Source organism: Balaenoptera musculus, chromosome 2 (genome assembly GCF_009873245.2).
Source record: "Balaenoptera musculus isolate JJ_BM4_2016_0621 chromosome 2, mBalMus1.pri.v3, whole genome shotgun sequence".
Lineage (NCBI taxonomy): Eukaryota > Metazoa > Chordata > Mammalia > Artiodactyla > Balaenopteridae > Balaenoptera > Balaenoptera musculus.
The window spans coordinates 16,502,322-16,525,965 of NC_045786.1; the positions used below are offsets into that span (position 1 = coordinate 16,502,322).

General features: G+C 35.4%; 1 protein-coding gene across 1 annotated transcript in view; it reads left to right on the forward strand.

Annotated features, from left to right (window-relative positions):
* CCDC7 (coiled-coil domain containing 7) overlaps nucleotides 1-23,644 on the forward strand; it is a 325,108-nt gene that overhangs the window by 220,897 nt on the left and 80,567 nt on the right. The window contains exons 29-32 of the mRNA XM_036844965.1: nucleotides 3,052-3,162; nucleotides 7,198-7,308; nucleotides 7,656-7,787; nucleotides 11,393-11,494. Of these exons, the coding sequence (XP_036700860.1) occupies nucleotides 3,052-3,162; nucleotides 7,198-7,308; nucleotides 7,656-7,787; nucleotides 11,393-11,494 (456 nt within the window). The remainder of the gene's footprint in view (nucleotides 1-3,051; nucleotides 3,163-7,197; nucleotides 7,309-7,655; nucleotides 7,788-11,392; nucleotides 11,495-23,644) is intronic.

Below are 23,644 nucleotides of genomic sequence, written 5' to 3' on the forward strand. Positions count from 1 at the left end.
GTTTGGTGGTGCTGAATTCTCGTAGCTTTTGCTTGTCTGTAAAGCTTTTGATTTCTCCATCAAATCTAAATGAGATCCTTGCCGGGTAGAGTAATCTTGGTTGTAGGTTCTTCCCTTTCATCACTTTAAGTATATCATGCCACTCCCTTCTGGCTTGTAGAGTTTCTGCTGAGAAATCAGCTGTTAACCTTATAGGAGTTCCCTTGTATGTTATTTGTCATTTTTCCCTTGCTGCTTTCAATAATTTTTCTTTGTCTTTGATTTTTGCCAATTTGATTACTATGTGTCTCAGCGTGTTTCTCCTTGGGTTTATCCTGTATGGGACTCTCTGCACTTCCTGGATTTGGGTGGCTATTTCCTTTCCCATGTTAGGGAAGTTTTCGACTATAATCTCTTCAAATATTTTCTCTGGTCCTTTCTCTCTCTCTTCTCCTTCTGGGACCCCTATAATGTGAATGTTGTTGCGTTTAATGTTGTCCCAGAGGTCTCTTAGGCTGTCTTCATTTCTTTTCATTCTTTTTTCTTTAGTCTGTTCCACAGCAGTGAATTCCACCATTCTGTCTTCCAGGTCACCTATCCGTTCTTCTGCCTCAGTTATTCTGCTATTGATTCCTTCTAGTGTAGTTTTCATTTCAGTTATTGTATTGGTCATCTCTGTTTGTTTGTTCTTTAATTCTTCTAGGTCTTTGTTAATCATTTCTTGCATCTTCTCAATCTTTGCCTCCATTCTTATTCTGAGGTCCTGGATCATCTTCACTATCATTATTCTGAATTCTTTTTCTGGAAGGTTGCCTATCTCCACTTCATTTAGTTGTTTTTCAGGGGGTTTTTCTTGTTCCTTCATCTGGTACATAGCCCTCTGCCTTTTCATCTTGTCTATCTTTCTGTAACTGTGGTTTTTGTTCCACAGGCTGCAGGATTGTAGTTCTTCTTGCTTCTGCTCTCTGCCCTCTGGTGGATGAGGCTATCTAAGAGGCTTGATGGGAGGGACTGGTGGTGGGTAGAGCTGACTGTTGCTCTGGTGGGCAGAGCTCAGTAAAACCTTAATCCACTTGACTGTTGATGGGTGGGACTGGGTTCCCTCCCTGTTGGTTGTTTGGCCTGAGGCAACCCAACATTGGAGCCTACCTGGGCTCTTTGGTGTGGTTAATGGCAGACTCTGGGAGGGCTCACGCCAAGGAGCACTTCCCAGAACCTCCGCTGCCAGTGTCCTTGTCCCCATGGTGATACAGAGCCACCTCCTGCCTCTGCAGGAGACCCCCCAACACCAGCAGGTAGGTCTGGTTCAGTCTCCCCCAGGGTCACTGCTCCTTCCCCTGGGTCCCGATGCACACACTACTTTGTGTGTGCCCTCCAAGAGTGGGGTCTCTGTTTCCCCCAGTCCTGTAGAAGTCCTGCAGTCAATTCCCACTAGGCTTCAAAGTCTGATTCTCTAGGAATTCCTCCTCCCGTTGCCAGACCCCCAGGTTGGGAAGCCTGACGTGGGGCTCAGAACCTTCACTCCAGTGGGTGGACTTCTGTGGTATAAGTGTTCGCCAGTCTGTGAGTCACCCACCCAGCAGTTATGGGATTTGATTTTACTCTGATTGCGCCCCTCCTACCGTCTCACTGTGGCTTCTCCTCTGTCCTTGGACGTGGGGTATCCTCCTTGGTGAAGTCCAGGGTCTTCCTGTCAATGATTGTCCAGCAGCCAGTTGTGATTCTGGTGCTCTCGCAAGAGGGAGTGAGAGCACATCCTTCTACTCCACCATCTTGGTTAATCCCCCACACTCCTTAGTTTTTACACACATGTACATATATTCATACACACATGCATGTGCATGTGCACCTATATATGCATATGTTATGTACACATATATTTTAGAAATCATGAGGACTCTCAAACACCTTCAGTTCTAGTCCCTCAGGTCTCCTTCTTGCCTTCCTCCATTTCATATGTGTATGTCCTTTCTTCCAGGGTGTTAATCCTGACTCTTAAAACATCAGCAGATTTATGTATTTGCTCAACCCTACAATGCTTCAACCCTTGTTACAGAATTACTTAGCACATACCACTAAAAAAAAGCCTACTAGGAAGATTTAGTGATTTGCTTTCTGTCTGTCCCCCATACTCTTGCCCAAGACTGAGGGTATGTTTCAAACACTATTTATGACTAATTTGAATCAGCTTTTTTTTTAACCCTTCAGTAGGTTCATTTCATTATGCTTTTTCATTTCCTCTTCTTATCCTTGTTGATTTCGTTTTATTTTTGGAATGTATGGAACATTGACCTACTTCCAGAAGTAAATAATATACCAAAGGTATACTTAAGAGCGTCATTTCTTCCCCAGTCCTTCCCATGCATTCCCCAGTCCTCTCTCCCACCCTGTCTTCTGGCAGGTAACCAACTACATGATTTTTTTGCTTATCTTTTCTGTGCTTCATCTTGTAAAGTTAATATCTCTCTATTTCTCATTTCTTCCAATTACTGCTTTCTGAACCAAAAGTTAGCGTACTAGATACCCTTTAAAATTTTTTTTCCACTTAACATTACCTCCTAGAAATTCCTCCCTGTAGTTTATAAAAATCTTTTTAAAATTTTTACATAAATATGTAAAATAGTACCACATTATATACCATAGTTTATACTATACCATAATTTATTGTATACACCTTGGTTTATTCAACCAGTATCCTATTCTTGAACATTTAGGTGGTTTAAAATATTTTGCAATTACAAATAATACTGTAATGAATAACCTTGTACATATGTATTTTTATTGTTTCATCTACTATTGTATATTTATGTAATGTATACATACCCCAAAAGTAGAGATTAGTGTGAAATATATTTGATTCCTCAAAATATCTATGAAATAACGAGACAGTTTCAGTAGCACCCATTAAAACTTTTCTTATTTTCATGTAAGACCTAACATTTATGGCAATTCATTGATAACTTTAAAAATGAGAGAAAATGCTACTGTACACTTGTTATAAATTTGAAATCTAGAGATTTCACAATGGATCTGTTTTCCCATTTAGTGGACTAAATGGATCTCTTTACGTAGGTCATATTGGAGTACTGGGTGAAAATCTTATGCTTGTAAATCAAGATTCAGTGTCAAAACCCCAAATGCAAGTAGAGAAACAAATACCTTACAGAAAGGAGAGGAGTCATAGTAAGTATAATAACTATGGATAACTTTAAATTATTTTAAACTCATCAGAAGGTCTTTTTTCTTTGGTTCATGAATATGCATTTGAGTGTATATTTTATAGAAGTAAAAATAAATGACCTAAACTGAATGCCCTAAGATAACTAGAGAACAAAATCAAAAGTGTTAATACCTTCAGATTGGAATTTCTAGTCATAAGATTATTTAACAGCCATAGGACATGCACTCAGTATCCACCAAGGACCAATAACTGTCCAATAGTATCTCAAAGTGTGTGTGCCTTTTAGATGATTCTGGGAGATTACAGGTTCCAGGAAATTATGCCCAGTGGGCACTTCTGACCAGTATCAGGGCCATTCTGCCATAGGCTCCAACTGACAAACCGAGAAGTTTTTGAGATCTGTAGCTAAAACAGCAAATAGGAATCAGAGAGGCTTAGGGGAAGGGCAGCCTGGGAGGCTTGCTAGAGACTCCCGCCCCCGCACCAGGGTATTCTGTTAATCGGGCCCCACACAGGGCAAGGTCTTCTTGGTAACCTCATAGATAGGTGCCATCAAGTTCCCTGCGTGGAAAGTGCCAGTACCAGAAAAGTACGACCAATTGCTGGATCTTCTTTTTTATTTGGGGGAGTTGAGAGGATCAAATATTGGCAATCATCTCCTCTGGAATAGGATGTTGTCACCCTTTCCAGATCATGCCTAGGAATTTCACTTGGATGATAGATCCTGGTACCTTGTCTGTGTTAATGGCTCAGTCATGTTGCCCCATGTGAGGCTGCAGAGTGACCAGTCCTTATAGGGTAATGACCTTGTCTGGGACCACCAGGAAGACATCTTCAGTATTGTGCAAGGCTAGTGTTCCTTCCAGTAGCCAGACTTTTTCTAGGTCTTATCATATCTGATGACAAATAGTAGGGGAATTTAGGTAGACTTGTGGAAGGATGTTAGTGGTATATTGCAACCCATTCCACATAAAATTAAACTGATCCTGGATTATCCACGTGGACAGTGGTGTCATTTGTTGTACACCAAGTTTCTTTATCTTGGGCAGTAGCCTCTGTGACAGTTTCAAAGTCAGGTACTGCCAGTGCTTAGAGTTTTACTACAGTGTTGAGCTGTCGATAATCCCTTGAGACTCCATGCTCCTAAGGCCATGTGCACAGGTCAGATAGGGCTATTGAGTGGAGAATTAGTCTCATGAAGAACTTTGTTGTTCTTAAACTCAGCAATGAAGGCACTGCTTTTTTCTTTTTCACTCTAGGCAGTTGCTACTCTTTTTGATAAACAACAGCACTAGGGGCTGCTAGTCAGGGAGGTTTGTGGTCTTCCATATGCCCCACTAAAATGGTGTTAACTGGAGCAGTTTTCTTCAGGGCTTGTGGGCAAATGTGAGCAGGTGCTCACTTAGACAGTACATCTATATTGGTAATACATTCAGTAGTGAATGCCATAAAAAGGTTTTATTTGGAGTTTGGAGGTGGCCAAAGAGACCCATCCACAGTGGGTCTAGGTAAGGGTCCAACTGGTAGTGACCTCAGACCCAAAATCAGAGACATTATTTGTTTTCCCCTCATTCTGGTGATGGGGTTTGTGCGTCACAGTCGCCTCTGCGCTAGTATCCAAAAGGCCCAGAGATATAATTCTTCCCTACCTCCCCATTGAACTCTGACCCTGGGATACAACCTCTGGTCCCTACTGGGGATATTGGGACCTGGTCTTTGTTGTTGAAAGTTGAGAGTTCGCAATACAAGTTAGAAGGGCTCACCTATTCATCTCCATATTCACAGGGAGAAGCAGAGGGGATAACACTTTCATTAATCATAGCACTTGTTAACATGCAGACCCTAATGGGGCTACCTTTTGTGGCCCTTATGGCCTAATATCTGGCCATCAACCTCCTCTTTGAATAACCAGACTCAGAGAGCTTCTCTAGAAGCATCATCCAGGAGAGAGCACACGGTTACCGTTTTATACTGCTCTCTTTGCCAGTCAGTCTTTACTATTTGGGCAGAAGCTGTTTTCTCCGTGCCTGAAAAGATGTCAGTTAGGTTCTGGATTTTGTTGCAGAACATTATCACCTGACCTGATGAAGAAGTTTGATTTAGGGCCTCCCTGGTGGCGCAGTGGTTGAGAATCTGCCTGCCAGTGCAGGGGACACGGGTTCGAGCCCTGGTCTGGGAGGATCCCACGTGCCGCGGAGCAGCTGGGCCCGTGAGCCACAATTGCTGAGCCTGCGCATCTGGCCTGTGCTCCGCAACAAGAGAGGCCGCGATAGTGAGAGGCCCGCGCCCCGCGATGAAGAGTGGCCCCCACTTGCCACAACTAGAAGACAGCCCTCGCACAGAAACGAAGACCCAACACAGCCATAAATTAATTAATTAATTAATTTTTTTTAAAAAAGTTTGATTTAGTTCGATAACCAACAGGAGTAGCACAAATAAATCTAGACATGTGAGCTGGTTAACAATCTTATCTACTGTTCTTACTCATTATTATAGCATGATTAACAGGGCTGCTCTAGACTCTGCATTGGTGGTCCAAACATGATTTTAGTGATAGGTTCAGGCGGAAAGCCATCAGAGCATGAACAGTTCCCAGCTGAGGAAGGAGAGCGTCTCGGTATTTGCCTCTCATCTTCCCTCTTTCTTCCTCCTCCTTGAGCAAACTTTCTGCTGTCAGGGCAGACTTAAAAAGGGGTTTTAGAGTGACCACAACCCACAAAGTACCATGGTCCCTCACGAAGTTTACGATTACCTCCTTCACCATGCAAGTGAACAACCCAGGTCTCTAAGGTCTCTTTACATCACTGGGCAAAGCAATCCCAAGGAGTTCTATATTTATTTAATTAAATCATGAGTCTCAATAACTTACTATGTTGTAGGCTGTCCATCGTTGTCTGGGACCTCATTAAAGCTGACAGCAATGGTTGGGTGCAGCTTAGCTTGTACTTAGTACTCTCATCAGAGGACAATAGCAGTAGCCAGGGAATTGCTTCCCTAGATTTCCCAGAGCCCCTCTGTTGGGTCCCTAGTTTGACCCACCAGGCATTTTGGCAGGGAGTCTGGGACTAAAGAGAAGGACCACTGTTACCCCTATAACCCCAAAAGCTTGCATAAACAATCTGCTAGCCCTCTCCAGCAGTGCCCCAGGGCATTCTTGACATAGCACTTCCTGAGACTCATTGCTGTGGCTGGCAAAGTGCATTTTAGGACCCTCAGACTCCTGCAAATGACCAGCTAGTACTTCCCAAGAAGCCTTGTAGTCTTCTCTAGCATCTCCCCAAAATGCCCTGGGGGATCTTCATGCTTTTTACTTTTCCAGAAAGGCATCGTGCTTAATTGGGCCACCCTGCTTGCCACCATTTGTCACTGAGAGAGAGCTACCAGTTGTGAAGGTGGTCTATAAAGACAACGAACCAAATTGAAAGTAACAAGCCTTTATTCACTTACTGCAATAATATAAGTAAGAGTCTAAACATGAAAGGGCACGAGCTCCACCAGTGTTTCAACTAGTCTTTCATTTCCCCATGAAACGTCATCCAGCAAACATCTGATGTATTAGTACAGAGGGGAATATCTCACTCTGCGTACAGATGTTTATATACTATCTTATCTATCTATTTAATTATCTACCATTGTAGCAGTACTTATACTATACCAATACCATAGTTGTGGTATATATATCAGTTTATTCAACCAGTGTCCTGTGCTTGAACATGTAGATATGGTTGTAAGTGTTTTGCAATTAATGAATGGTCTTCTGCATAGGCATTTTCATTGTTTGGTCTATTATTATGTACTAAACTAAAGCATAAATAACCCATGAAACCTGAAGACCAATATAAAATGTATTTGTTGCTTAGGAATATTTATGAAATAATGAGACAGCTTCAGCATCATCCAGTTTTATGACAGATCTAGCATTATAATAATTGACTTATGACTTTATAAAAATGAGACAAAATGCTACTGTACACTTGTTATAAATTTGAAATCTAGAGATTGCACATTTAGTGGACTAAATGCATCTCTTTATATAGGTTATTATGGAGTACCAGATAAAAATCCTGTGCTTGTGAAACAAGTTTCAGTTTCAAAACCCCAAATGCAAGTAAAGAAACAAATAACTTCCAGAGAGGAGAGACGCAATAGTAAGTATAATAAAAGGAAACTTTAAATTATTTTAAATTAAACTCATCAGAAGATTTTTTTTCCTTTGGTTCATGAATATGTATTTGAGCATATATTTCATAGAAGTAAAAATAAATGACCTAAAGTGTGAATACCCTAAGATAATTAGAGAACAAAAGCAAAAGTAATGATACCTTTTGGTTGGTATTTGCGCAGTCAATAATTACTAAGTAACAAGACTGACTACTTCCACACACACTCATGAAAACTATTCACATGATTTTTCTCAGTTCACCTTTATGGAAAGAAAATTTGATTATTTGGCATATCCAGAAGTTCCATTATACATATATCATTTTCTACTTAGCATTTCCTCTTCAAAACGAGAAAAACGATACGATAACACTTGAAAATCTACCTCCTGAGAAGAAAGGTTTATTTTCAAGAAACCAGTCTCAAACTAAGAACCTTAGAGCTATCAGACAGGAGAATCTTGATAGTAAGTAATTATACATAAATTTTATAAATTGTTTTTAATTAAATTCAGAACACTTTTTTGTTCATGAATATATCTTCAACCATTTGCTTCTTTAGTAATTATTCCCATCATACTTTAGATCTTTATTGATGATATATCTGTTTCTTTTATAATCACTGAATTAGATATGTTAAATCTTACACTTTGTGGATTTTTCTATTTATTCTTGTAGTCGTGGCAGGCTTTGGTTTATATCTTATGATACTCTATTATTTATGTGCATATAAATTTTAAATTGATAACATTCTTGGGGGACAGAACATTTTATCCTAATGAAGAGACCCACTTCATCATTTTTATAGTTTTTATTTGTTTATTTTCCTTTAAAACTACCTTATCTGCTATGAGGGTAGCTCCATAAACTTTCTTCTGGTTGGTATTTGCATGATACATTTTTTTTTTCTATCATGTTGCTTTAATTTTCCTGTGTCTTTATGATTTTGCTCTATCTTTTGTAAGAAACTTATGATTGTCTATATTTTAGAATTCAGCCTGATCTTTTAATTGCCTTTCATAATCATATATAAACCAATTATTGATATTTTTAAGTGTAATTCCACCATTTTGTATTCCACCATTTTTTGTATCTGATGTTTCTTTCACTCTTTCACTCTATTTTTTATCATTATATATATTTTTCATTAGCCATATTTAATACCAAAAATTTGAACTTTATTCAAAAGTATGAATACTGTAAAACAAAATAATAATTTAAAACATAAGTATTTATAATAATGTTTATAATAATAATATTTCTAAATTAAATACATTTAATGCTTCTGTATATCTGAAAAGTAACGACTGCTTATATATACACGTGTGAGAAGTGTGTTCACATGATGTTTACACTTCAAATAGTGATTTGTATATATCATTAAAAGATGAGATAAAATATTGTTGGGTAACTAACATATATTGTAAATATAGAGGTTCCACCACAGATCTGGTTCTCTATTTAGTGCTTTTATGAGCCTTTCTTCCTGAAGCTGAGAAAAGGGAAGAGGTATCAGATGAAAGTCTTTTGCCTGACATTTGGAACTGCTAGAAAGAAAAGACTCAAGTTGTAAATGCTGAATTATGAGTATTATAAAATTATTTTACATTTTAATTGTTTTAAGCAGAATTATGTTCATGAATGTGTGAGCTTACAGACATCTAAGTCAAATTTTTACTGTGTTATTTAAATTCCTGTTTCTTGATTTCCTTGAATTTTGTTTGTTCTGTCGATTATGGAGCGAATGTATTCTCCCACTATGATTGTGGATTTATCTATTTCTTCTTGTAGTATTGTCCTTTTTCCTTATACTGTCTATGTTGTTAGATGCATACAAAAAAAAATATTTGATAGTCCTTATGGACTCAACATTTTCTTTTTATAAAAGGTACCATCTTAGTCTGTCTCCAGTAAGGTCGTTTGACTAAAATCCTATTTTGTATGACATTGACATAACTCCTGCAGATTTATTTTGGTTAGTATTTGCATGGCATATCTTTTTTCACTTCCTTACTTTCCAATTTTCTATATTCTTATAATTTAGTGACCTCTTATAAATAGATTATAGTTAAATTGCTTATAAATCCAGTGTGACTGTCTTTGTCTCTCCATACAACATGTAATCCACTTATAATTATTGTACTTACTAATATATTTAGATTTAAATATTTCCTTTTTTGGGCGCTTTCTATTTTTCCTACCTGATCCAGGTTTCTTTCTATTTTCTTTCCTTATTTTTGAATTATTACTTTCTAATTAGTTTAACTTTTAAATCAATCATATACATTGTTAAAAATATTTTAATATTTTTAAAATATTAATACCCTTAGTACAGTAAAGTCTAATTACAACTTTCTTTTTTCTAAATAAATTTATTTATTTTATTTATTTATTTTTGGCTGCGTTGGGTCTTTGTTGCTGCACACAGGCTTTCTCCAGTTGCGGTGAGCAGGGGCTACTCTTTGTTGCGGTGCACGGGCTTCTCACTGCGGTGGCTTCTCTTGTTGTGGAGCACGGGCTCTAGGTGCCTGGGCTTCAGTAGTTGTGGCACGTGGGCACGTGGGCTCAGTAGTTGTGGCTCGCAGGCTCTAGAGCACAGGCTCAGTAGTTGTGGCACACAGGCTTAGCTGCTCTGCAGCATGTGGGATCTTCCCGGACCAGGTATCGAACTCATGACCCCTGCATTGGCAGGCGGATTCTTAACCACCGCGCCACCAGGGAAGTCCCTAATTACAACTTTCTAGGTTTATGTATTCAGTAACAAGAGTCTTCCACATACTTTGAGGAGAGCACTCTGATGATTTTTATGCTTAATTTCATAGTCCATTTTGAAAATGCACCAGAGGATTGGAGGTGGGGTGGGCAAGGGGAGGACGGTTTGATCATTTGTTTAAATTGTGTGTATTTGCTTAAATTGTTGTAAAGCTGGATGGAAACTAAGTTGTTCTTGGTATACATTAATAATCTAGAGGTTTTACAATCCAGCTGTTTTACTTTTTATTGGATTAAGAGCCTCTATACTTGTAGCTGAGAAAATGGATATCAGGTGAAATCTTTCATGTAAAGAAAAAGTTTAAATCTTACAAAACTCATCTCAAATTAAGACACTTGGAACTGCCAGAAAAGTGAGGATTTGTAGTAAGAATATCATATAATGATTTTTAATTAAATTTCTCTAGTTGTTTAATATTTATTCAATTGATCATAGAAATACATGCTATATAGTGTATCATATATACATATAGGTACACATATACATAGCATATACAACGTGTTTGTGTATGTATGTTCTCCATTAGATGAAGTTAATTGTGTTTCTAAAGCTTTATTATATATAAAAATATACAGATACATAATCTGTATTACATATAGATTATATATTACATACAGATATATATATATAATAAATATACACATTTTAAATTGTTATATATTCTTAGTGAACTGAAATTTCTGTCTTTATGATGGACATTTTATAGTAATTTTTTTGTGCCTTTAGTCTATTTTGTCTGATGTTGGCGTGGTATCTTTCTTTATGTAACTACTTGCATAGAATAATTTTTTCATCATTTAATTTTTAACCTTTTTCTATTCTTATGACTTAGCTGTATATAATTGGTTATTTTTTAATCCAATGTAACACTCTTTATGCTTTAAATGGAGCATTGAATACATTTGTATTTCCTGGAAGTATGGATATTTTGGAGGTAGGTATACCATTGCTTGTATTTTCTGTCTTTCTTACCTGATCTGCTTTTGAATCTTCTAAATTTATTTTGAATGTATTATTTATCATTTCTTTTTTTTCTCACTCATATCTGTTATGAAAATATTGCATTTAATCCTAAAATGTGAATACCTTATAAAACTATTCTTTTGAACAGTACTCCCATTGTCTCTACACTTCGCATACTCACTCTGTAATTCACTATCTCAATAACGTGGTATTTGACTTTATTGTTTCAAACCATGAGAAGAAATATTCCTGGATAATTGACATGTGTTTGAATTACAGAGGATTTTCAATAAATCCAGTTCTCTATTTAATGGATTAAAAGCATCTTTCTCGTAGCTCAGAAAGCAGAAGACGTGTTACCCGAGGATGAAGTTGAATTGTCAAAAAGCCAATCTCAAACTAAGAAACTTAGAGCTGTCAGAATGAAAGCACTAAATAGTAAGTATGATAAATTTCAATATTATTGATTTATTTTTAATTAAAGTAAGTGAAAAAAACCCTCTGTCTTAGATTTATGAATGTTTACTCATATCTTTTGTATAAATCTATTAGATCAAATATATTTACTGTGTTAGTCAATTCTTTTTTAATTCCATTGAAGTTTCGTTTATTCTGTGTTACTAAGAGATGTATGTTAAATTTTCCCACTGTGATTATGGACTTCTTTGTGTTTACTGGTAGTTTTGCCAGATTTGTTTATATATTTGGAAATGATGTTATTAAATGTGTACAAATTTATACTTGTTATATCTTCCTGGTAAACATGAGCTATAAAAGTACACTGTTTATCTCTGTAAAAGTACACTGTTTATCTCTAAAAATACATTTTTTTTGCCTAATGTTTATTTTGTTTGATAATAATGTAGCCATGTTTGCTTTCTTATGATAAGTATTTACACAGTCTTCTGTAAACAGTTCAGACAGAAGTTCGTGGTGTTTTGCATGGTCTCAGTAATTTTTTCATAATGATCCTAAACCACAAGAGAAACCCAACAGTTTCTTTATTAATTAGTTGTGTACAAACAAGTTAGTACCTGTTGGTTACTGCATAACTTTTGTGGGAACATAAATTTTCAACACTGTTAGGTAAGTACCTAGGAGCACAATTGCTGGATCATATGGTAAAACTATAATTTAACTTTGTAAGAAACTGCCAAACCGTCCTCAAAGTGGCCGTAGTGTTTTGCATTCCTGCCAGCTATGAATCAGGTTTCCCATTGCTGCACATTCCTGACATCATTTGTTGTTTTCAGTGTTTGGATTTTAGCTATAGGTATGTAGTGATATCTCACTGTTGTTTTAATTTACAATTGCTTAATGATGTATATGCTGAACTTCTTTTCATATGCTTATTTGCCATCTAAATGACTTCTTTGGTAAGTTATTTGTTCACATCTTTGCCCACGTTGTAATTGTGTTATTTGTTTTCTAATTGTCAAGTTTTAAGAGTTCTTTGTATGTTTTGGATAACAGATCTTAGATATATGTTCTGTAAATATTTTCTCCCAGCCCGTGGCTTGTATTATCACTCTCTTAACAGTTGTCTTTCACAGAGCAGAAGTTGTGTGTGTATTTTTCTTAATGAAACCCAGCTTATCAATTTTTTTTTTTTGGATTGTGCTTCTAGTGTTCTATCTGAAAAATCAACACCAAACGTAAGATCACCTAGATGTTCATCTGTGTTACCGTCTAGGAGAATTATAGGTTTGCATTTTACATTTAGGTCTATGAGCCATTCTGTGTTAATTCTTGGTAAGGTGTCAAGTCTGTGTCTAGATTCACTTTTTTTTTACATTTGGCTGTCCAGTTGTATCAGTACTATTTGTTGAAAAGACTGTCGTTTCTCCATTGAATAGCTTTTGCTTTTTTGTCAGAGATCATTGACTATATTTTTATAGGTCTGTATCTCTTTGTTCTGTTACAATTGACTTATTTATCTATTGTTTCACCAATTGTCTTGATTTCTGTAGGAAGCCTTGAAGTTGGGTAGCATCAGTCCTCTGACCTTGTTTTTCTTCAATATTGTATTGGCTAATGTAGGTATTTTGCTTTTCCATATAAACTTTAGAACCAGTTTGTCAATATCCGCAAAATAGCTTATTGGAATTTTGCTTGGGATTGCATTGAATCAAGTTGGGAAGAGCTAACAGCGTAACAATATTGAGCCTTCCTATCCATGAACATGGAAAAATCTCTACATTAAATCTTTGATGACACTTGTGTCTGAAGAGTTATACTTAAGTATTTCATTTTTGGTGTTAATATAAATGGTATTGTGTTCAATTTCAAATTTCAGTTGTTCACTGCTGACATACAGGAAATCAGTTGACTTGTGTATATTAACCTGTATCTGGAAACCTTGCTATAGCCAGCTTATAATTCCAGGAGTTTTGTTGCTGTTGTTGTTCAGCAAGAATAGTTTTGTTTATTTTTCTCAATTTATATACTTTTTCTTTCTTTTTCTTGACTTATTACATTAGCTGTGAGTTCCAGTATGATGTTGGATAGGAGTGGTGAGAAGAAACATCCTTGATGTATTCCTAATCCGAGGATGACAGCATTTAGTTTCTTACCATTAAGTGTGATGTTATCTATTGGTTTCTTTGTAGATGCCCTTTATCAAATTGAGGAAATTCGCACTATTCTTGGTTTGCTGACAGTTTTATCATGAATGGATTTTGGATTTTTTTGAATAATTTTTCTGCATTTCTGATTGATCAAATGATTTTTTCTTTAGTCTGTTGAGTTATGTTAATTGATTTCCAAATATTGAGTCAGAATTGCATACCTGGAATAAATCCTCCTTGGTCATCATATATAATTATTTTTATACATTGTTTCACTCAATTTGTTAATATTTTGTGGAGGATTTTTGCATCTTATTTGTGAGAGATATTTCTTTGTCTAGTTTTGGCATTAGAGTAATATAGTTTAAATCTATTGTGATCTGAGAGTATACTTCATATGATTTCTATTCTTTAAAATTTGTTAAGGTATGGATTTTCAGCCTGTTGTATCTGTCCGTTACTGATAAGATGGTATTGCAAGCTGCAAGTATAAAAGTAGATTTGTCTGTTTCTCCTTGCAGTTCTGTTTTTGCCTCGTGTATTGATATTTTGTTGCTCTGTTGTTAGGTGCATACTCATTAAAGATTGTTATGTTTTCTTAGCTATTGACCCCTTTATTATTATGTAGTGCTCTCTTTATCCCTGGTAATTTCCTTGCTCTGAAGTCTGCTTTGTCTCAGATTAATATAGCTTCTCTGGCTTTAATTAGTATTAGCATGATACACTTTTCTCCATCCTTTTATTTTCAGTCTACTTTACCTTTATATTTAAAATGAGTTTCTTGTTGACAGCTTATAGTTGGGTTAGTTTATTTAATCACTCTGACAGTCTCTGTCTTTTAATTGATAGACCATTCACATTTAAAGTGATTATTGGTATTTCATTTAATATTAATCATATTTGTAACTATTTTCTCTTCAATGCCCTAGTACTTTATTTTTCACCTTCCACTCTTTTCCTACCTTCTCTGGCTTTAACTACATGTTTAATATGATTCCGTATTCTTTTCTTTCTTAGCATATCAATTATATTTCTTTAAAAAAATTTTTAGTGATTGTCTTAAAATTTGCAGTATACATTTACCACTAATCTAAGGGTACTTTCAAATAACACTATGCCACTTCATGGGTAGTGCAGGTATCTGATAACACTGTAATCCCAATTCCTTCCTCCTGTCACTTATAGCATTGTTGTCATTCATTTCACTTACCTATAAGCTATAATCACTGAATACATTGTTTCTATTATTATTATGAATAAACTGTTATCTGTTATATCAACTAAGGGTGAGAAAAGTTTATTTTACCTTCATTTATTTCTTCTCTAATGCCATTCTCTTTATATAGATCTAGGTTTCTGATCTGTATCCTATTCCTTCTCTCTGAAGAACTTCTTTTATCATTTTCTTTCACTGCAGGCCTACTGGCAACAAATTCCTTTTTTTTTTTTATTTTTTATTTTTTTTAAATCTGAGGAAGTCATTATATCTCTTTCAGTTTTGAAGGATAATTTTTCTGGATACAAAATTCTAGGTTGGTTGATTTTTTTCTTTCAATACTTTAAATATTTCTCTCCATTCTCTTCTTGCTAGCTTAGTTTGATGAGAAGTATAAGATATTTTTATCCTTGTCCCTCTATAGATAAGGTATATTTGTGTTTTGTTTTTGTTTTTCTCTGGAGTCTTTCAAGATTTTCTCTTTGTCTTTGATTTTCTGCAATTTGAATATGATATGAATAGGTGTAGCTTTTTTTGGTATTTATCCTTTTTGGTGTTCTGTGAGTTCCTATGATCATTGATTTGATGTCTGTTATTATTTTTGGAAAACTCTCAGCCATTATTTAAATATTTATTCTGTTTCATTGTTCTCCTTCTGATGTCCTCATTATGTGTATATTACACCTTTTATTATTGTCCAAAAGATCTCTGATATTTTGTTCCTTTTTTTCCATTTATTTTCTCTTTTCAATTTGGGAAGTTCCTAATGTCATGTCTTCAAGCTCACTGAGTCTTTCCTTGACTGTATCCAATCTACTGATGAGCACATCAAAGAAATTCTACATTTTTGTTGCAGTGTTTTTGATTTCTAACATTTCCTTTTGATTTTTTCTTAGAGATTCCAGATTTCTGCTTACATAACTGTTCTGTTCTTGCATACTGTCTCTTTTTCCATGAGAGCTGTTAGCATATTAGCCATAATTACTTCACATACACAGTATGATAAATCTAAGATCTCTGTCATGTGAGTCTGGTGCTCATACTCTTCAGACTAGGTTTTTACTTTTAGCATGTCTTGCATTTTTGTTGTTGTTGTTGAAATTTAGACATGATGTATTGGGTAAAAGGAACTGAGGCTTATATAGGCCTTTAGTGTGAGGCTTCTTGTTTATCTGGCTAGGTATTAGGCTGTATTTTTTGTATACTGTAGCTGTAGGTGTCAGATGCTAAAAGTTCCTATATTGTCCCTTTTTTTGTCTCCCCTGATATCTTTGGGTTTCCCTTTACATTCCTTAAATAAGGTCTGAGGCTTGCTGTCCTTTTAGCTGTAACTTGCAATTATATAGGAGGCTTATTAATGTGGTGGTAAGGTGTCAGGGAAGGGGAAGTATTCTGTAATCCTCTGATTAGGTCTCAGTCTTAGTAAGCCTGTGTCTCTAGGTTTCCACCTTCACAAGTGTTTCTCATGTCTCTCCTAATTGTTTGGTAAGACAGGAAGGCTAGAAGGGGCTGAAATTTTATATCTGCTCACCCCCATGTTGAATATTTCCCTTCCCTAAGGTCTGTTAGGTTCTGGTAAACCGTGGTTTGGTTAAGCTCTGGTAAAATAGTTTCCCTTGAGGGCAGTCTTTTGTTAAGGAGAACAGAAAGCTCTGGGCATGTTTAAAAACAGTTACTTTCCCCTCCCCCTGTTGGAAGCATGTGGCAGTTTTCCTCTGATCTTCATCCTGAGAACCTGGTTGGGTTTCCTAGACATGAAACTCATAGTAACATGGGGGTACCAGTAAGATTCAAGCTAGTATATACTGAACTTTCAGCAATTCATCAATCACAGTTTAAGTGTTCCTACTAGTCCTGACTTCAGTAGTGGGCTTCTGCTCCTGGGGTTCAGCTGCCAATAAACTGTGCTGCTTTTATCCACCTCTCTCTCCAATTTTGGGGGGCAGCATTTTGCCTTGACTTTGATAAGAAAAAAAATGTTTAATTTAAAAAGTTTGCTAGGCTTTTTTCTTATTGTGAGAGTGGAAGTAGTGACTTCCAAGCTCTTTACATGTCATACAAGAAATAGAAGTCCTCTCACTACTATTATTTTAACATTTCAACATCCTGTATGATTTAAACTCTATTATTTATGATTTAGCGGCCTTTCATGTACACATTTTTTTCGTTTTTAATTTATTGTACATTTGACATGAAACATGTAAATTTAAGGTGTGCAACATGTTAATTTGATACATTTATATATTGTTATATGATTGCCATTGTAGTGATAATTAGCACCTGTATCACATTACATAATTATTCTTTCATTTTATTGGTTGGAATAATTATGTTCTAGCCTATTAGCAAGTTTGATGATTTTAGTACAATATTGTCTATATTCGTTATACTATGCATTAGATCTCTATTTACTACTCACGTTTGTACTCTTAAACAACATTGGTTCTATCACCCCACCCCGTGTCCTGTGGTTAACCACAATTTCTTTCTCTGTTTTTACAAGTTTTGCATTTTTAGATTCCACATGTAAATGATGTCATACTGTATTTTCCTTTCTCTGTATGACTTATTTCTCTTAGCATAATGTAGTCATGATTCATACATGTTGTCTCAAATGGCAGGGTGTCCTCCTTTCACATGGCTGAATAATACTCCATTGTATATATATACACCACATCTTCTTTATCCACATCCATTGATGGACTCTTAGGATGTGTCCATATCTTCCTGTTGTGAATAATGCTTCAATAAAAATATAAGTGCATATATCTTCTCAAAATCCTGTATTTATTTCCTTTGGGTATGTACTTAGAAGCAGAATTGATGGATCAGATGGTAGATCTATTTTTAATTTTTTGAGGAACCTCCATATTGTTTTCCATGGTGGGCAGACCAATTTACATTCCCACTAGCAGTGTACAGAGATTCCCTTTTCATTATATTTTTGCCAGCATTTGTATCTCTTGTCCTCTTGATGATAGCCATCCCAACATGTGTGAGATGATATCTCATTGTAGCTTTGATTTGCATTTCTCTGATAATTAATATTGTTGATCATCTTTTCACATATTTGTTGGCCATTTGGTTGTCTTATTTATTTAAATTAATTAATTTATTTTAATTTATTTTATTTTTGGTTGCGTTGGGTCTTCATTGCTGCACACGGACTTTCTCTAGTTTCAGCAAGTGGGGGCTACTCTTCGTTGCAGTGCACGGGCTTCTCATTGCAGTGGCTTCTGTTGCAGAGCATGGGCTCTGGGTGCACGGGCTTAAGTAGTTGCAGCGTGTGGGCTCAGTATTTGTGGCTCGTGGACTCTAGAGTGCAGGCTCAGTAGTTGTGGCACACGGGCTTAGTTGCTCCGGGGCATGTGGGGTCTTCCCAGACCAGGGATCGAACCTGTGTCCCCTGCATTGGCAGGCGGATTCTTAACCACTGCGTCACCAGGGAAGTCCGGTTGTCTTTGTTAGAAAAATAACTCTTTAGTTCTCTGCCGATTTTGCAATTGGATGGTTTGGTTTTTTGTTATTAGGCTGTATGAATTCTTTATATATTTTAGATATTAACCCTTTATCTGATACATGGTTTCCAAAATTTTCTCCCATTCCAAAGATTGCCTTTTCACTATATTAATTGTTTCTTTTACTGTGCAGAAGGTTTTAACTTTGATGTAGTCCCATTTGTTGAGTTTTTTTCTTTTGTTGTTTGTGCTTTTGGTGTCATATATTTTAAAAAAAAAATCATTGCCATCACCAGTGTCAAGGAGCTTCTTCCCTACCTTTTCTTCTATAGTTTCATATTTACCAGAACTAGGTAATTGTTAAAATGATAATGATTCACATTCTGGTTTTGTTTATAATTTTAATAAGAATATTTTTGGTGCTTCACCATAAATCAAGGTGTTATCTGTTGGATTGAGACAGAAATATATTCTATATTAAGAGAGTAATGTCTAGGAGTAAATCTATAGTTCTAATTTTTCACAGAGTTTTATCAAGAGTAGATGTTGAAATCTATTAAATGAACTTCTGACATTTATTGAGTAATCATTTTTCTGTTCTTACTTGATGTAAGAATATCTTCTAACCTCCAAACATTATAATCTTCTTGGAATTAGGCCACAGCATGTGGCTTTCAGTAGTGTTTCTGTATTTAGTTTACTGAAAGTTTTCTTCATCTTGGTAGATCAAGATGTGGATGAACTCTCAGATGAGAATTTTATACTTGAAGATCTAGTACTAGCTAAAGGATACAAGGATAAAATTCAAACAAGTGGAGTTTATGAGTCTCAAAAATTGAGAGGTATGAATGATATTGATAAACATATTTTAAAAGTCATCATAAAATACTTGACAATTTAAAATATATTTTAAATATGCATCAATTAATGTTTTATAGGTGAATTTTTTCCTTAGGTTAGATATTTTAGAATACAATTTAATAAAAATTGGAATTCTGCAGAACTAATAAATGTTGTAATGATATTAGCACCCCCCCATTCCTTCTTGTAGTCTTTAATATTCTAATTATTATACTGTATTTCTTAAATTTATTGAGCAAGAAACCCTGCCTTTCTCTTTTTATGGAGCAGTGTTTCATAGAGAACAAATTTAGGAGATGCTTTTCTAGGAATCTTATGGCGCTATTACAGTTATTTCATTTTTAAAAGTATGATGTTTACCCAGCATTCACATTTCAATTCTTATCAAGTACATTATCTGCTAAAAATATTTGTTATTATCTAGTAGACCTATTCTTTATATTGTTATATGGTTTCAAGAAGAGAAAAGCAACATTTGTTTTTTATCTATTGGATCTTACTCTTGATATCATTATATATTTTCTACTACAGTTCTTTGATATTAGTGTATTTTTTGTTGTATATTTTATTGATCTTTGCTATTGTTTTCTTTGTTTCTATTTCATTTATTTCTGCTCTGATCTTTATGATTTCTTTCCTTCTGCTAACTTTGGGTTTTGTTTGTTCTTCTTTCTCTAGTTTCTTTAGGTGTAAGATTAGATTGTTTACTTGAGATTTTTCTTGTTTCTTTAGGTAGGCTTGTATAGCTATAAACTTCCCTCTTAGAACCGCTTTTGCTGCATCCCATAGGTTTTGGGTCATCATGTTTTCATTGTCATTTGTCTCTAGGTATTTTTTTATTTCCTCTTTGATTTCTTCAGTGATCTCTTGGTTATTTAGTAACGTATTGTTTAGCCTCCATGTGTTTGTCTTTTTTACGTTCTTTTCCCTGTAATTCATTTCTAATCTCATAGCGTTGTGGTCAGAAAAGATGCTTGATATGATTTCAATTTTCTTAAATTTACTGAGGCTTGATTTGTGACCCAAGATGTGATCTATCCTGGAGAATGTTCTGTGTGCACTTGAGAAGAAAGTGTAATCTGCTGCTTTTGGATGGAATGTCCTATATATATCAATTAAATCTAACTGGTCTATTGTGTCATTTAAAGCTTCTGTTTCCTTATTTATTTTCATTTTGGATGATCTGTCCATTGGTGTAAGTGAAGTGTTAAAGTCCCCCACTATTATTGTGTTACTGTCGATTTCCTCTTTTATAGCTGTTAGCAGTTGCCTTATGTATTGAGGTGCTCCTATGTTGGGTGCATATATATTTATCATTGTTATATCTTCTTCTTGGATTGATCCCTTGATCATTATGTAGTGTCCTTCCTTGTCTCTTGTAACATTCTTTATTTTAAAGTCTATTTTATCTGATATGAGTATAGCTACTCCAGCTTTCTTTTGATTTCCATTTGCATGGAATATCTTTTTCCATCCCCTCACTTTCAGTCTGTGTGTGTCCCTAGGTATGAAGTGGGTCTCTTGTAGACAGCATATATCTGAGTCTTGTTTTTGTATCCATTCAGCAAGCCTGTGTCTTTTGGTTGGAGCATTTAATCCATTCACGTTTAAGATAATTATCGATATGTATGTTCCTATGACCATTTTCTTAATTGTTTTGGGTTTGTTTTTGTAGGTCCTTTTCTTCTCTTGTGTTTCCCACTTAGAGAAGTTCCTTTAGCATTTGTTGTAGAGCTGGTTTGGTGGTGCTGAATTCTCTTAGCTTTTGCTTGTCTGTAAAGCTTTTGATTTCTCCATCAAATCTAAATGAGATCCTTGCCGGGTAGAGTAATCTTGGTTGTAGGTTCTTCCCTTTCATCACTTTAAGTATATCATGCCACTCCCTTCTGGCTTGCAGAGTTTCTGCTGAGAAATCAGCTGTTAACCTTATGGGAGTTCCCTTGTATGTTATTTGTCGTTTTTCCCTTGCTGCTTTCAATAATTTTTCTTTGTCTTTAATTTTTGCCACTTTGATTACTATGTGTCTTGGCGTGTTTCTCCTTGGGTTTATTCTGTATGGGACTCTCTGCGCTTCCTGGACTTGGGTGGCTATTTCCTTTCCCATGTTAGGGAAGTTTTCGACTATAATCTCTTCAAATATTTTCTCTGGTCCTTTCTCTCTCTCTTCTTCTGGGACCCCTATAATGCGAATGTTGTTGCGTTTAATGTTGTCCCAGAGGTCTCTTAGGCTGTCTTCATTTCTTTTCATTCTTTTTTCTTTAGTCTGTTCCGCAGCAGTGAATTCCACCATTCTGTCTTCCAGGTCACCTATCCGTTCTTCTGCCTCAGTTATTCTGCTATTGATTCCTTCTAGTGTAGTTTTCATTTCAGTTATTGTATTGGTGATCTCTGTTTGTTTGTTCTTTAATTCTTCTAGGTCTTTGTTAATCATTTCTTGCATCTTCTCAATCTTTGCCTCCATTCTTATTCCGAGGTCCTGGATCATCTTCACTATCATTATTCTGAATTCTTTTTCTGGAAGGTTGCCTATCTCCACTTCATTTAGTTGTTTTTCTGGGGTTTTTTCTTGTTCCTTCATCTAGTACATAGCCCTCTGCCTTTTCATCTTGTCTATCTTTCTGTAACTGTGGTTTTTGGTCCACAGGCTGCAGGATTGTAGTTTTTCTTGCTTCTGTTGTCTGCCCTCTCTGTTGTATATTTTAAATAAATTTATGTATCTGTTTTTTTTTTCTGTTTGCTTAAAAAATGGATTTGAGGAAAAATGGGCATTATTAGAAAGATTGGAAATTTTTTATTTGGAGTAACAGAAGATTTGATTTATCTTTGTGCTTCTTAATTGGAAGATTGGGATTGACATATCTACACTATTGATGCTATGTATAAAATAGATAAGGAATGAGAACATACTGTGTAGCACAGGAAGCTCTACTTAATGCACTGTGGTGACCTAAATCGAAAGGAAATCCAAAAAGGAGGGGATATATGTCTGTGTATAACTGATTCATTTTGCTATACAGTAGAAACTAACACAAAATTGTAAAGCAACTATACTCCATTAAAAATTAATTTTAAAAAAAGAATATTTTCAAGTGAAAAAAAAAAGAACCAAATAAAACCTAGGTGTTTTAGGTTGTTTCTGTTACTTTTAATTTATTTTGAAATATAGAAAGGTATAATAAGAATTAATGTAATGAACACTTGTGTGTCTGTTTCCCAGTTTAATAAATATAATACACGTTAAATACTAAGTCCGACCCTCTCTATTCCTCTCAGATTATTGCCTCCTTCTGTTCTGAATTTGATGTTTATCATTACCATATATATTTCTTTATACTTTTGTTAGGTATGTTTTCATCTGTAAAGGATTTATGCTATTGTTTTATTTGTAGTATGCTGTATGCTTTCTTAAGCAACTTGCTTTTTTGGTTCAAGATCACTGTTGATAATTTTAGTTCTTATTCATTTATTTTTATTGCTGTATATTGACCTGGTTTATGAATATATTATAATTAAGTTGCCCATTCTCCTGTGGATGAATATTTGTGTTGTTTCCATTAGGAGATGCCTAACTTCTTATGAGAGGTAATGGTAGGGGTAGTGTTTAAAAGTACGGATGCTGGAAATAGACTGCCTGTCTTTGGTGCCTACCTCTGTCTCTTACTAACTGTGTAAGCTAGTTAATCTCTCCATGTTTCAGTTTCTTCATCTGAAAAATAGGGCTAATATTAGTATGTACCTCACAAAATAATTGTAGGAATTATATGAAATACTTTAAAACAATGGATGCCTGAGAACCAGCAGATAGTACTGAACCCTGTATATACTGTGTCTTTTCCTGTGTTTCCTGTCCATAATTTATTTGATGGTCAATAGGTCATTATTAGTATAATAAGGGTTACTATAACATAAGCACTGCAATACTATGACGCTCGATCTGATAACCAAGATAGCTACTAAGTGTCTAATGGGCAGGATACACAGCATGGATACGCTGGACAAAGGGGTGATTCATGTCCCAGGCAGGACAGAGCAGGACAGTGTAAGAGTTCATTACCCTACTCAGAACAGCACGCAATTTGAAACTTATTAATTGTTTATTTCTGGAATTTTCTGTTTAACATTTTTGGGCCAGGGTTGACCACGGATAACTGAAACTGCAGATAAGGGGGGACTACTGTATTTTTGACCTTGTAAAAGAAATAGAAAATTCCATTTTTATGTGCTATAGCATAGGATTTAATCCTTTAAGATTTATGAAGAATTCTACCCATGAAAATATTTGTTCTTGGCAGTTTTCAAAAGTGATTAATTTAATTGCACATTTTAATTTTTAATTGTTCTTTCCATTTTTTTCCTGGCATATCTTGCTTTTTTTTTTTTCTTTTGAAAGTACCAATTTCATCTAGATTTTAAATCTTATTTCTGTTCCTAGATGATAGAGATATATTGGTGGATAAAGGATGATGTTTTCCAAAGAAATATAACC